General features: G+C 33.8%; 1 protein-coding gene across 1 annotated transcript in view; it reads left to right on the forward strand.

The window, feature by feature from the left end:
* Nucleotides 1-16,123, forward strand: part of DCDC1 (doublecortin domain containing 1) — a gene marked incomplete at its 5' end in the record, with an annotated part of 513,039 nt that overhangs the window by 293,573 nt on the left and 203,343 nt on the right. Inside the window, 2 exon segments of the mRNA XM_079105478.1 lie at nucleotides 4,513-4,644; nucleotides 5,025-5,182. Coding sequence (XP_078961604.1) covers nucleotides 4,513-4,644; nucleotides 5,025-5,182 — 290 coding nt within the window.

Below are 16,123 nucleotides of genomic sequence, written 5' to 3' on the forward strand. Positions count from 1 at the left end.
TTAGGAGAAGGGAGTCCTTTATACTGGTCCTCTAATGACCAAACCAATGTGTGCCTGGTTACAGAGCAAGTTCATTTGATCTTAGAAAACCCTGAAGAGCTGTGTTATCACATGTTTAGAATAACCATCACCTTGGGGAGAAATGGTTTAGAATGATCCCAAAAGGAAAGTGCCTGGACAATTTGTAAATGTCTCCAAATGCATCATGGGAGGATGGATTACAACTTGTCACTTTGTTTTTTACATATGTCTGCCACCTTTACTATTCTGTCAACTCCAAGAAGCAAAGCCCATGATTTTTTTGTTGCTACAGAATTTTTGGTCTTTGCTTCTGCAATGCTTAACAGAATATTCACTCACATCATGACCCTACCTACTCATTGGATATACCCAATTTCAAATATTAGGAAAGTGTACCTTAGAGGTAAATTTATACAAAATGTCTTCACCTGCATAGGAGGATACTAAATGTGAAACCAGAATTATAATATTGGAATGGGTTTGTGATTGTCACCATTGGAACCACACTGTTAGGCACTTATTGTCTTAGCTACTGTTTATTTTGATTTTTATAAATTGATCCTTTTAGTGTTCTAGTATTCTGGAACATATTTGATATTATGTCCTACCACTCATTCATGTATCCTCAATATTGAAAATAGTCATCTTTTGTTACTGTATTTGATCTTTGATTTTTTGCTGCAGAACCAGTGTAAAATAGTCTTTCTCCATCATCTGTCATGTTTTCGTCAGTTGAATTTTCTTGAAAATATTTAAGGCAATAAAAGCTGACATAAGAAAAAATAAAAATGCAATAGATTTAATAGAACCTTCAAGGTAAAATGAAAATCCTAATTTTTTATATTAAAGTTCTTTTTACTGATGCTTTGTATTAGCTTAGTGATTCAGAGATCTTTTTCCAAGGTTATCTGAGAGTATGTGTAGTAAAGAAATTATTTTGAGAATGGAATGTGGCTTGGTGGTAGAGTACTTGCCTGGGTTTTATCCTCAGTACTCAAAAAAAAGAAAATAAAAAGCTATTTTAATTACTTTCAAAAATACTGTTATAAAAGCAATACATGCATGAATCAAAAAAATATTAACGAGAAGTGAAATCTCTTCTTTTCAAACTTCAACTCTATGTCCCAAAGTTATTCACTAATAGCAGGTTTAGGTATACTTTCACAGAAATTATTAGATGTGTATGTGTATATATTGTATGGTTCTCTTCTAAGTAATAAAAGTAGCATGTGTTAGTTTAAAAAGTCTCTAATAATTCAGAGCTTATTGAAATAATAAGCAAAAGTACTTCTCATCCATATTCCTCAAATATTATCATTAATATCATTCCTGATTAATTAGACACAAATACATACACATAAACACATGCACATGCACACAGCTATACATATGACTTTGTGACCAATTTTTTCACTCGATAACATATTGTGACCTTCTTCCCCGTTAACATCTATGTCTATGTTATTTTCTTTTTAAATAATTTCATGGTGTTGCACATTTAGGTAAATGTAAACAATGCTGCAATGAACATTTTTATGCACGTATGTTTGTTAAGGCAAGGGGAATGCACATGTAAAATTTTGATAGTCACTTATTGATTGAACAAAAAGTATGTTGACCATTCTTTTAATTTGCATCATTTTTCTTCATGTTTTCCTGTATATATTTAGTTTTGTTTGTTTTTTTGCTGGTTTAAATCTTGAAATACTTGGCACTTTAATTTTTAAATTGAATCCTTATATAAAAATAGATTTATTGAAATAGAATTCAAATACCATACAATTCACCATTTAAACTGCACCCTTCACTTCAGTATATTCACAGAGTTGTACATCCATTACCAGAATTTAATTTTAAACCATTTTGGTATTCCCTAAAAGATATCTGTACGTATTTCTCCAATTCTGTCTGCCGCCCTATTCCTACCTCCTTTATAGCTTTGTCTATTCTGGACACTTTATAAATAGAATGATAGAATATGTGGTCTGGTATGATTGATTTTTTTCACTTAGCATAATGTTTTCCAAGTTCATCCATGTTGTAGCATGTGTTAATAATTTGTTTTTTTGCTGCCAAATATGTTGCATTGTATGAAAATATCACATTTATCTATCTACTTTTCATTTTATTTGTTTCCACTATTTTGGCTTATCATGAATAATGCTGTTATGAACATTGGTACAGAAGTTTATATGTGTACATATGCTTTCATTTCTTATGGGCTTATGACTAGCAGTGTAATTCATGGATCATATGATAACTTTACTTTTAACATTTAAAAATATAGCCAAATTGTTTTCGAAACAAATGGCTATATCATTTTACATTCTTACCATTAGCATTTAAGAGTTCTAACTTTTCCACATCCTTGCCAACTCTTGTTATTCTCTGTCATTTTGATTATAGCCATTCCGGTGAGTATGAAGTGTGATCTCATTAAGGTTTTGATTTGCATTTCCCTAATGACTAATGATGTTGAACATCTTTTCATGTGCTTATTGGCCATTTGTGTATTATATTTGGATAAATATGTGTTCAAATTCTTTGCTGATGTTTTCATTGAGTTTTTTTTATTATTTAGTATAAGAGTTCTTTATATATTCTAGATACACATCCATTATCAAACAAATGATTTGAAAATATTTTTTTATCATTCTGTAGATTGTCCTTTTATCTTTCTTGGTGACATTTTTTATAGCACAAAACATTTTGATTTTGCTGTATGGTTTTTCTGGTTATCTTTTGTCACTTTGTGCTTTTGGTGACATCTCTTACATTTTTAAAAAACAATTTTCTGAGCATTTTTAGTAAATTTGAGTGTACGATAGAGATGGTTTACATATCCTTTGTGCCCCTGCACACCCACAGCCTTTCTTACTATGTACATGCCACACTAGAATGGTATTCTTGCTACAAATGATGAATTTACATTGTTACATCATTATCACCCAAAGTCCGTAGTTTGTAATCCAGTTTACCTTTGGTGTTATAGGTTCTGTAAGTTTGGACAAATATAAAATGGCATGTGTTCACCATTATAGTATCATAGAGGATAATTTAACTGCTCCCCAAATCTTCTTTGCTCCACTTCTTCATCATTCATCCCTTGATTCTCTAATGTCTGGCAGCCACAGATATTTCTACTATCTCCTTAGTTTTGTTCTTTCCAGATTGTCCAATAATTGGAATCATACAGTATGTAGCACTTTGAGATTGACTTCTTACACTTAGGAACATGTATTTAAGTTTATGGTATGCCTTGCATTTGTAGAGTGCATATATGTTTATACATTTTCTAACAAAGTTTTATTTAATATCTCTTTTTCTAGAATAAAGAACCTTAGTGCCTTGAGTTGTGCACTGAACATCTTCTTGTATTTTTTTGTTAGAACTTTAGTTCCACACTTTCAAAAATGCAGCAAGGACTTTAAATCATAGCTGAGGCAGCATATTTAGGCTTTCTAGACTAGTTAATAAGCTAGATGGCACTGAGCACATTGGTTACCTGCCTGTGTCTGTTTCCTCATCTTTAAAATGGATACAATAATAATAGCTATTTGAAAGGACTGTTGGAAGGATTCAGAAATAAATGCACCATGTAGGAAATTACTTTGATGCAATGGTAGCTTGTGGGTATACTACTAGAAAAGTTATCCTAGAACTCATGGAACAGAAAGGTACATAGCCTGAATTAAAATGCTCAGATTATGATTTACTGACTCAATTCAAAACACAAAGCAAAATATATGGAAAGAGTGATAGTCAGATTAACACATTTAAGATAAGGTACAAGTGGGTCAAAGAGCCATATTACTGAATCTTTATCTTCTGTATTTATCTTTATCTTCTCTGTGCTGCATCACTTTTCCCTGTTGATGTGGATACAAAGACCAGTATTGATATTTGAGCAAGAGGTCCAACAGACAAAGTGTCTGGGGCAGTGACATACTCTTGCTTCATGAAAGCTGGTGTACAAGTACACTTGTCCAATGGCAGTGCCAGATAGCCTGATGAGCAGTGATGGATTTTATTTGGCAGAGGATCCCAAGTGAGAGTCAACAATGGGTGGCTAATTAAACATTTCATGATCATTATGTGCCTCTTATGCTTTGTTTAGGTTTAGTGCATCAAAACATTTGTTGCTTTAGTTGTTATTTAAAAAATACTAAATATCAAATGTCTATTTTGTCCATCTCTTTCTATCTCTGTTCATAGACATATGCTATGTTTACTGTGATGCTTCTTGGCTTACTGACTTATCTATGCTTAACCCAGCTAAGTTTCATCCATTCCGTTTTGTTTTTGTTTTACAGACCAGAACTGAGTACTCCCAAACAATACAGGAACTACACACTATATATGCAATGATTGATAGTAAAATGCAAAGCCAAATCTTTTTACTACTAATCTAATTTATACTCCAGCTTTCTAATAGAATAGATTTTTGGTTATAACTTAAAATACTGGTACTCATGTTTTTCTTTCTTACAGGCTTATCCTCAATTTGCTCTGACCTATCTGGAGGAGCTAAATGCACAAGTGGATGTGACTCAAACAGAGTATCACATTCACCATGGTGCCTGGACCACAGCTCAAGAATGTCGCAGAAATTTAGCAGAAGAGGTCAGTGTAGCAAGTCAGAAATAGATCTCTAAAATGTGTTTTGAAAAGAAAAAGAAAAAAAATGTTCAAGTTGTTTTCAAGAGCCAAACATAAATTCACATCTTAATGTCACTGATTGTTTAAGATATACACATAATACCCATATGCACATTTATATTTATATAAATGTTATATTTTTATATAAACATTTTATTAAATAAATGGTGATAGACTAGCTTTATCTTTGGATTGAGTTCTTTTGTTCTGACTATGCACAAATGATTTCTTGCTGTATGAAGACTGAAGAAAGCTTGAAAAGTGCATATATTTTTGGCATACATAGTTTAGATATTTCCAATCAATGAAAGTTAGCTACATTATTCCTATATTTCATGTATTAGGTTCTGCAAAAATGTGCCAGCAACTCTGATCTGAAGCAACTGCCAGAACCCTCAGACACCCATTTAATGCCAGAAGGTTCTCCTGAGGAGACGGGGCAGCTGACAGTGGCACTGGTGAGGAAACTGGAGGAGAAACATCCTAAGGCTTCCGCTCAGAGGTAGGGCACTGACAGACTGAGCTTTATTGCTCAATGACATTCGATGTTTTCCTTCAGTTTCATGTTAAATTGATTTCTTGATGATTGTTGAAATATCTCAACAGCCCTTTGGCTTTCAATCATTGTAGTTTTAGGGTCACATTTGATGAAGAGAGGTGACATGTATAGTTTGTTAAAGATTTATACATGTAATTTTTAAAAAGTATAATTGGGATGGATTGCTTCCCTGGAATCTCACTAAAATACAATGAAATAACATGATTAAGTGAAGGTGGTCCCTAGCATACACCCAATTGTGAAAATGTCAAAGGTCTTTTTTGTTTTTGAAGCTTCTTTTTTGTTTATTTAGTTATACATAACAGCAGAATGCATTTTGATTCATTGTTCATAAACGGGGTACAGCTTTTTATTTCTCTGGATGTGCACAATGTAGAGTCACACCATTTATATAATCATACACGTACATAGGGTAATGATCTATCCTTCCCCCACTTTCTCCCCCCCCCCGCCTCATTTCCCTCTACACTATCAAGCATTCCTCATTCTTCACTAACCCCCACCCCTGTTTATGTGTCAGCATTCACCTATCAGAGAAAACATTTGGCCTTTGGTTTTTTGGGTTTGGCTTATTTCACTTAGCATGATATTCTCCAACTCCATCCATTTACCTGCAAATGCCATAAGCTAAAGGGCTTTAAAAAGACCACACCCCTGGGCATACCTTTTTATTTTCCACAAGGAGAACATTATATTTGTACCTGAGGTTAAGTGCACAGTAGATGATGTCAAGTAGTGATGACTTACAAATTAACACCATTTCCATTGCCAGAATAAGACCAATATCAGTGATCTGCTAACCAATGGAAAATTATCCTTGATTGAAAAATGGAAATGATTTATCTGATTCTCTTTACTGAGTTGGAAACTGGAATTTATTATTATTATGTTGTTGAATTTGATGTTGTAAATCACAAAATGACTTTATAAAATGCAATTTTAATTTTTAATTGTTTGAAATTACTTTCACTGAAATATTCTCAAAGAATCAGTACAATTCTTGTCATATTCATTAAAGTTTAAAGGAACTCCTAAATGTAAATAGGCTACCTGTGGAGAGAAATGTCACTTGCATAAAAAAAGAAAAAAAGTACAGTTTTTAATTTAAATTAAATGCTATTTTATATTCTTAAATTATATATTTCCACCTGGGTTTTGATAGGAGGGAAATTTTTTCCCCAATAGATAGTAAAAATGACTCTTCAATTTACTATGTATTTATCATTTGTATTTGTTACTTTGATCAGGCCAAGAAAGAAGTAAATTTAGTATCTTATGGTATCATAGTATGATGGTGTCCCAGATTGTATGAAAATTTAGACTCTAGTTCTTCTTTTCCCTGCTACTCATCCCTCTGATGCTTTACAAGGTGACCCCAACACAGCAGCCACCCAGCCAGGTCACTCTGGCTATTCTCACCTCACTAGAATATAAGTACCTTAGGAACAGTCTTTGATGTTTTTCATTTAAAATAGGAACTCAAGGAACCCTGGGGCACTTGGGAGCTGATAATACTGCTCTGTGAGGCTGTTGTTGTCCTATCTTCCTAGACTTAGACAGCCATTTATTCTCTACCTCTTTGACAGAATGCTTGGGACTGTCATTATTCATGACTTTCATTCTTATCCTGGGTTTTGCTCAGGAAAGAGGAATGGGTTACTTTTGCTTTCAGCTTCTAGAACTCTAAATGAGGTTTCTATGCTTGCCGCATTGTGAATAGGACCCTTCTGATAACACCTGATTCCCTATGATTTCCCTGTTCCCCAACTTATAAATATTTTTTTTCTGAGAGCAGAAAATTGGGTAGTTGAGAGATTTGAATTTTGTATTCTGTGGTTGTGTCTTCCCTGAGGCAGCACAATTTGATGACTGGACATTGTGAGAAAGGCATATAGTATTAGAAAAAGTGACCCCCCCAAAAACAAACAAACAAAAAAAACATGGGGATGAGTGGCAGCTAATATACCGTAGTAACCTGACTTAGCCTTAAACAAGAATTTTTTAAATTTCCTATAAGGTAGTAAGCATTCAATAAGTGGTAGTTATGAAAATGTTCTGAAAACAAGTAAAGAGAGAAAAGAATTTTTAATGAAGTTGTACAGTAGTTCCCCCTTATCTATAATTTCAATATCAGTTATCTACCATCAACTGTGAGCCAGAAATATTAAAAGGAAAATTCCAGAAATAGACAATTCATAAGTTTTTAATAACTTTTACTATAGTAAAATGTTATTTCATCCTATTTTATTAGTAGTTAGTGTTATTCTCTAACTATGCCTAATTTATAAATTAAACTTTATTGTAAGTATGAATGTATAGGAGAAACATATGAGATTCAGTACTACATTCAGTTTTAGGTATTCACTGGGGTTCTTAGAATGTACCTGCCATGGATAATGAGAACTATTACATTTTGATTTGTAATTTTCAGTCAATAGGAATTAACTACTAAACAAATGTATTTGGAATTTTATTTCTTAAGCAATTGTCCAGGGGACTTTTCTCAGTGAACTTTTCTCAGGATTTGTGTTTTAGGCTCCATACATTCTTCCTTTTTTTTTTTTTTCATTTTTTTTAAATTGTAAACAAATGGGATACATGTTGTTTCTCTGTTTGTACATGGCGTAAAGGCATACCATTTGTGTAATCATAAATTTACATAGGGTAATGTTGTTTGATTCATTTTGTTATTTTTTCCCTTCCCCCATCCCTCCCACCCCTCTTTTCCCTTTATACAGTCCTTCCTCCATTCTTGCCCCCCTCCCTAACCCTAACTCTAACCCTAACACTAACCCCTCCCTCCCCCCCATTATGTGTCCTCATCCACTTATTAGTGATATCATTCGACCTTTGGTTTTTTGAGATTGGCTTATCTCACTTAGCATGATATTCTCCAATTTCATCCATTTGCCTGTAAATGCCATAATTTTATCATTCTTTATGGCTGAGTAATATTCCATTTTTTTTCTTTGAAGTCACAGGGATTTATCTATATTCTTCCCCCTCTGCCCTCACAGTTACCTCAGCAGATGCTATTTCAGTTTATTCTCCTCTTTTTGTTCCTTAACTAAGTTGTTTTAAGTTAAGAATAAAATACAGCAGTCACTTTCCTCTCATTTTGGAGGGAATTTGGGGGTAAAATAAGAAGGTGGTGCAGAATTGGGCATATTGATTACTTTAAACTTTAGGTTGTCTTTTTAGGTTCGTGTACTTTCCAAATGTAAGAGAATCTGTTATGCTATTGCAGCTTCAAGAGAGAGAATTAAACAAGAAACTTAGAATTAAACAAGAAGTCTTTCTTGCTTTTCTCACTGATAATTCAGTTAAAGAAAAAATTCATAGCACATAATAAAGAAATTATGTGAAAGGTTCTGAGTTGTGGAAATTGGAAAAATAAATAGAATTTTAGCACATCAAGGAAAACATTGGTGAGAAAATCTGAACAAAGAATGCATAATTGAAAATAAAAGAGAGATAAATTTAAGTACTTCCTTAGAAGTAGTCAAGGAAAGAGAAAACTACAATAACCAAATTTTGGAGAAGACAGATTGGTAAGTAGTGACAGGTAATTTGTGAAAATAAATGATAATATTAGACTATAAATGTTAACAGCTAAAATTTACTGACTTTGCTCAAGTGCTTTAAGTGCATTCTTTCCCAATAACCCATAAGTAACACAGAGGAATCATCGTCTCCGACATGGAGAGATTCAATTACTTGACTAAGGCCTCTCAGTCCTTCTAGATCTGTCTTATTCTGAACCTATATAGTGTACTGCTTGAACACTCATGCTCATGTCTTAGCAATTATTCAAAATCTTCAGCCTTTCAAATGGAGACTATTATTTTAACTTGATATCTTAGAAAGGGAACTTTTAGATAAGAACAATTTAGAAGGGGAAAAATAAAAGTTATAGCAATATATTCAGTATTCAGTGAAAATAAATAAGAGGTAGGAAATATTAAGGGAAGCTGTGAACCCCTGATTTCCTGTTATATTCAGTGATGTAGATCTTGCAGTCTAGAGTGACTTGCAGAGGATTTTCCTTGAATAAGAAATTTTTAAAAGTCTTTTTCTAATAATGACTATAACTTGTCATGATTATCCAGGATATTTCATGCTTTGGTGACGCAGTTCAGCTTCATGACAGGATCAGTAGTTGTCATTTGTTGAATTCTTACCATGTGATTACTGCTCTTCTAAGTATTTATTCTCATAACATCATGAGAGGTTGATTGGTTATTGACGTCACAACCTGATGATATAGGATTGAACCCAGGAATGCTTTATCACTGAGCTACAGCCCAGATGTTTTTATGAATTTTTTTTTTTTGAGACATAGTTTTGCTGAATTGCTGAGGTTCTTGGCTAAGTTGCTGAGAGGGTGGCTTCAGACTTGTGATACTCCTGTCTTAGCCTTCTGAGTCTCTGGAATAATTTGTACACCACTGCATTTGGCATAGGTAATCATACCAGTTCAGATATAGAAAATGAGACTCGGAGTATCTACCTCATGTGCCCAGTTAACTGGCTGGTTAATGGGGGAGTGGGGATTTGAACCAAGGCCTACATGGATCTCTAAACTACCCTCATTCCTACATTCCTATTAGTTTTTGTTTACTGATTTCATTAGAGAATGGAATATGGATAATCATATTGAATTATTATGACAACTTCATGTGTGTTACATCATGAAAGAGTTGATTAGACTTACCATTTGACTTGTGTTATTTTGAGTTACACCCTTAAACACAACACACACACAAAGTCTAAAACAATAACCCAAAACTAGGCTGTCCTATCTATAGAATCATTTTGTTTAATATATATTCTAAACATTTTAGAAAACCTTCTGGTCATTGACTTTTTTTTTGGTAACATGGAAAGATTATTTCTTCCATGGAAGAAAAGGGAAATCTCTTACTATATGAAGTTTTAAATGCAAGGTTCTTAATTTATGATTGGCCATATTTTCTTGTTTCCTTTAGCCACACCTTAACAATATTTTTGCTCTCTTTTTACTTGAATAAAGAAAGTTGTGTATGCATTTAATTCCAAGTTTGATCCAAAATGAAATAAATGCTATATTCTGGCATCTTTAAGTGTCTGGAATGTGTTTGTTTACATTATTTTATCCAAAGGAGCCCTTTAACCATATTTAAATTGAATAGGGGGTGGGGAAGGCCTGGGACAGCCAACAAAGCATGCTGACCCAGCTTGTCACCCAGTGACCTGTGAGAAGGAAATAATGAACTGTGAGTAGCTGTCATCTTAACTGTTTCTGACAGTTCGCCTTTGGGCACATCTGTGTTAGTTGCATTGGAAAGGCCTTTGTTCTTTTCCCACTAGTGACTTTGTGGGGCGCTCAGGGGTTTGCTAGCTACTGTACTGCAAACCAGCTCTTTCCTTCCCAGGGAAGCGAGCAGCTGCCACGTATCGCACTGACATTTCTCTTCATGACTCAACTTGGCATGTACTTCACTCTTTGAAAAGAGAACAGATATTTGAAAGTGCTTTGATATTTTTCAATTAAAATGTACTTTAATATCTCATGACTTTCAATACTAATAAAAAAGCAAGTTATAAAATATACTTAGTATTATCCTAAGTTTATATATATAAAAAACTAACCAGATGGTCAGGTGATTTGAAGGAAATGTATCAAACTATGCACAGTTGTTAATGACCCTTTAAATTTTACTTATCACTTATTCCCCAAATTTAAATAATTACGTAATATTTTTGAAATAGGGAAAAAATCAAGATAAGTTATGAAAAGCATTTTTAGCATGGATACCTGATACCTGCTTTGCTAGTAAGACTATTTGGACGAAAACACATCACATTTTGTTTCAGCTTTCCACTGACAATTTTTTGATAAACTTTTATCTGATAATCTAAACATTCAAATATTATAGTATTTATATTTTTAAATTGAACCTAGTATTTAAGATTATTATAATCATTAGGAGATGTAATTTGATGAGAAACAGGTGTTTATGTCCCCTGGTTTCCTGAAGTATAAATACTATTTCAGTAATAATGAAAGCAGAACAGTTTGAATAATGCATATCCTAAGAGAATTGTTTAAATTAAAATCAAAGTTTTGTTTATAAAATATAATTCCTGAGTTCATTTTAAAGCCTTATTTACATTTTTACAATTGCTGTAAAATCAGTCCTCCTACTATAATTAAGTCTGGATATGATTGGCATGGAATAAACATTGAACATTTGGTTCTCTCTTTATTATATTTACCATTCCAAGAGAATATGAATTCAGAGTATATTGCATTGGTCATTTTTTAAAAGGCCTTTATTCCCTCTGATAAAATAAAAGAAATGAAGCTTGAAAGAAATGACATGCCTTTTCTGTATTCAAGGTTTTTCTCATAGTAACAGATTTAAGATGCACTGAAGGAAATACAAACCACTTGCTTTTCAAAGAAAGATAAATTAATAATAATGAGAAGTTCTCTAAGCAGACAGATAATCACAATGTCTATATAATTATAAATTGTAAAAAAACACATGTTAAGAATGTCTATATAATTATAAATTGTAAAAAACACAAAAATTAAAAATTCTGATTTTCTTTTTTATTAAGTAGCATATGATTTATACTCTAATAAGTCTTTTATATAGTTTTACTTACAGTTACTGGTAATCTGTAACCATTTTATTTGTTTTGAACATTCTCCTTATTTTTTTCATTAAATATTAATACAATTTCTATCAAGATAGTGAATGAGTGGGTCAGTTTCGAATATAGTCAGTCAGACTTTGTCTTTTAAGAAAAGTGAACTGTTTAAATCTCATAGCTCTAATTCTTGTTTCTAGAACTCATACCAGTACAGGTAAATGTTAACATGATTTCTTTCAATATTCACTAAATCCAATTACATTTTATAGGAATAAAATCCCATGTTAGATTATACTACTATTCTTAGCTACTGAAAAGGCTCAGTTTAAAAATTTGCCTTTAGCTCTTTTATGCTTTTTGTAAGAGTACAGCATTATATTTAAAAACATAGAATTATTGTGTTTTCTGCAGATGTGAAGATATAATTTAGTTTTCTGATTAGAAAAGTCAAATATCCAGTTATTGGCTGATATTGTTTCCTGTTTGGGTTTTGGTATATTTTAAAAATGAATCCCCATATGTTCTCTGTGAATTAAAATACAGTGAACAAATAATATAATTGCACCTGTTTCTTTGAAGCAAAGTCAAGATCAAGCATTCCAAAGGGTTCAGTTTCTCTCTGTCGGTGTGCATTATTTCCACAATTATTAAAGACTTCCAAAATAAGAATTTTATGATCATTTCATTCTCATTTGCAACCATAAGTTACCCAAATCTTCAACTAAACAGCTTAATTTCTGTTTTGAAAAATGTACTATTTATTTTTCTGTTTTTTTCAGTATTGTCTATAGAACTATTAAGGGATGGATGGGAAGCTCTACTTCTATCTTCTTCAGTCTTACAGCCCCCAAATGAGAGTGCCTAGTATTATAATTGTGAAAGTAGAAGATAATGAGGTTGGCAAAGGAGGAGACAGGTGCAAGAGGTATTATTAAGTTACCATATATGGAATTGGATAAGAGAAGAGTACAGGCAGTCAAAATGACCCATAGATTAACTCCTTAACTTGTTTATCTCTTTCTATGCCTATTCCCCTACAATCTGTCCTCCACTTAATGTCAGAATGATCCTTTTCTGTTCAGAGGTCAGATGATGGGAGTCCTCAGCTACAAATCCTCCAATGGCTTTTTTTGCAGGGGTGGAGGGCACTAGGAATTGAACTCAGGGGCATGCTACCACTGACCACATCCCCAGCCCTATTTTGAATTTTATTTAAAGACAGGGTCTCACTAAGTTTCTTTGCACTTCACCATTGCTGGGACTGGCTTTGAATGCTCAGTCCTCCTGTCTCAGCCTCCCGAGCTGCTGGGATTACCATCATCCTGACTATCCAATGGCTTTTTATTTCCTTTAGACTGAAAGCAGCCTTTACTACATGCTACATCCTACTTTATCAGGCCCATCTTCTCTCTTCGTCTTCATTCTCTTCTCCCTTTATCTGCTGTAGTCATTCTGATTTCATGGCAGTTTCTCAGATTTGCCATACATGCTGGTACCCTGTCACTCTTTCTGTGTTTCATTTTTCTTCAAGGTACTTATGTCATATGCATATTTATTTACTGTCTCAGTTGCTCAATCAGAAAATATGCTTCACTTCATAGGAACTTTGTTTACATCTGTACCTCCAGGTCCAGAATATACCTAAGAGAATATCAATATGAACTTGTTGAATGAAGGAACAAATTAATGACTTGTTATTAATGGAATTGGAGAAGAGCACTAGTGTAAGATTCATATATACATTTTAAGACCCTCCTGTCTCTGGACAACTGTAGCCCTATGACCTACTCATCAACCCAAAACTGAGTTTAGCCACTACAATGGCTTTCTAACTGATCTCTACATTTTCTGCTTTTCCCAGTTTTTATTTATTTATTTATTTATTTTATTTTTTACAGACTCCATTTTGATTCATTGTAAACAAATGGGGTACATCATTTTGTATATATGGTTGTATACAATGTAGATTCATAGCATTCATGTAATCATACATGTACATAGGGTAATGATGATGTTTTATATGTTTGAAGTGCTACCTTAGGCACTGGGAGTACAATAGATATACTTTCTGGCCTTATAGAGCTGTCCCCATAGAATCTTACAGGAAAGAAAAATAGAGTGATGTGTGTTATTGTAGGGAGAAGGTAGTTCATCCTGAACACTCCTCCCTGGTGATAAGCTTTTGAAGTACAATTCTGAGCATTTTACTTATTGATACACAATTCTTTGATGTTTACCCATTCTTTACTAAGTTAAATGAAACATCAACTGTCACACCCACTGTACTATAATCTTATATCTCAGAATCTCTCTGGACTTGATAGGCCAGGCAAATTGTACTTGGCTTATACTGGTTTCCTTGACCCAAATGCCTTTTTTATTCTTCTTTTTTCCTACCTAAAATCTTACCTGCTGAATAACCTATTTTTATTTATTTATTTTCTTAACCTTTCTTTTTTCCTTACATGTACATTTTTTAAAATTTATTTTTATTGTAAACAAATGGGATACATCTTGTTTCTCTGTACATGAAGTAGAGGCATAAGATTTGTGTAATAATACATTTACATAGGGTAATAGTGTTTGATTCATTCTGTTATTTTTTTCCTTCCCCCCACGCCTCCCACCCCTCTTTTCCCTCTGTATAGTCCCTCCTTCCTCCATTCTTGCCTCCCTTCCACCTCTCATTATGTGTCATCATCTGCTTATCAGCGAGATCATTCATCCTTTGGTTTTTTGAGATTGGCTTATCTCACTTAGCATGATATTCTCCAATGTCATCCATTTGCCTGCATATGCCATAATTTCATTATTCTTTATGGCTGAGTAATATTCCATTGTATATATATGCCACAGTTTCTTTATCCATTCATCAACTGAAGGGCATCTAGGTTGGTTCCACAATTTGGCTATTGTGAATTGAGCAGCTATGAACATTGATGTGGCTGTATCTCTGTAGTATGCTGATTTTAAGTCCTTTGGGTATAGGCCAAGGAGTGGGATAGCTTGGTCAAATGGTGGGTCCATTCCAAGTTTTCTAAGGAATCTCCATACTGCTTTCCAGAGTGGCTGCACTAATTTTCAACTCCACCAGCAATGTATGAGTGTACCTTTTTCCCCACATCCTCACCAACACCTATTGTTGTTTGTACTCTTGATAATCGCCATTCTAATTGGGGTGAGATGGCTTACATGTACATTTAAGGGTATATGTTTACCTTTGAGCATGGTTTTAATTTCATGCCACAGATTTTAACAAGCTATATTTTTATTATCATATCATTATCATTTCCATTTTGTTATAGTTTACTATATATGATTTATGTAATTATTTAGAAGTATATTTCTTCATTTCTAAATATGTGAAATATTTATGGTTTCTTGCTATGGTTTGGTTGTGAGGTATCCCCCAAAAACTCCCATGTGAGACAATGCAGGAAGATTCAGAGGAGAAATGATTGGGTGGCAAAAGTCTTAACCCAATCAGTGAATTAATCCCTGATGGGATTTATTGAAGTGGTAGGGTGTCACTGGGGGAGGTGGGAATTGGGGCGTGACTATGGGATATATATTTTGTATCTGGAGAGTGGAGACTCTCTCTCTCTCTGCTTCCTGATGATGCGGGCTGCTTCCCTCTGCTACACTCTTTCTCCATGATGTTCTGCTACACCTTGAGTCCTGGGGAATGGAGTCCGCCTTCTATGGTCTAAGACCTCTGAAACTGTAAACCCTCAAATAAATCTTTCCTACTCTACAATTGTGCTGGTCATATCATTTGGTCACAGCTAAGAAAAGCTGATTAGCACAGTTTATATGTATACATTGGCTTCTAGATTAATTCCACTGTGACTGTATAACATTTTTTTTTTCGGTACTGGAGCTTATCCTAGGGGTGCTTAACCACTGAATCTCATCCCCAGCCCATTTTATATTTAATTTTGAGACAGTGTCTCAGTAAGTTGCTTACGGGCCTCACTAAATTGCTGAGGCTGGCTTTGAACTCATGATCCCTCTGTTTCAGCCTCCTGAGCAGCTGGGATTACAAAGTGCCACCACACCCAGCATGGATAACATTTTTGGTATGATTTCAACTCTGACATTTGTTGATATTTGCTTTATGGTCCACCTAGCCCGTGGACAATTTTTATAAGCAGTTCAAATGAATTGCAAAGAATATGAATTCTTCAGTTTGGAGGTGCAGTGTTCTGTACATATCAATTGGATTAAGTTTGATAATTGTGT

This window comes from Sciurus vulgaris (assembly GCF_902686455.1).
Source record: "Sciurus vulgaris genome assembly, chromosome: 11".
Lineage (NCBI taxonomy): Eukaryota > Metazoa > Chordata > Mammalia > Rodentia > Sciuridae > Sciurus > Sciurus vulgaris.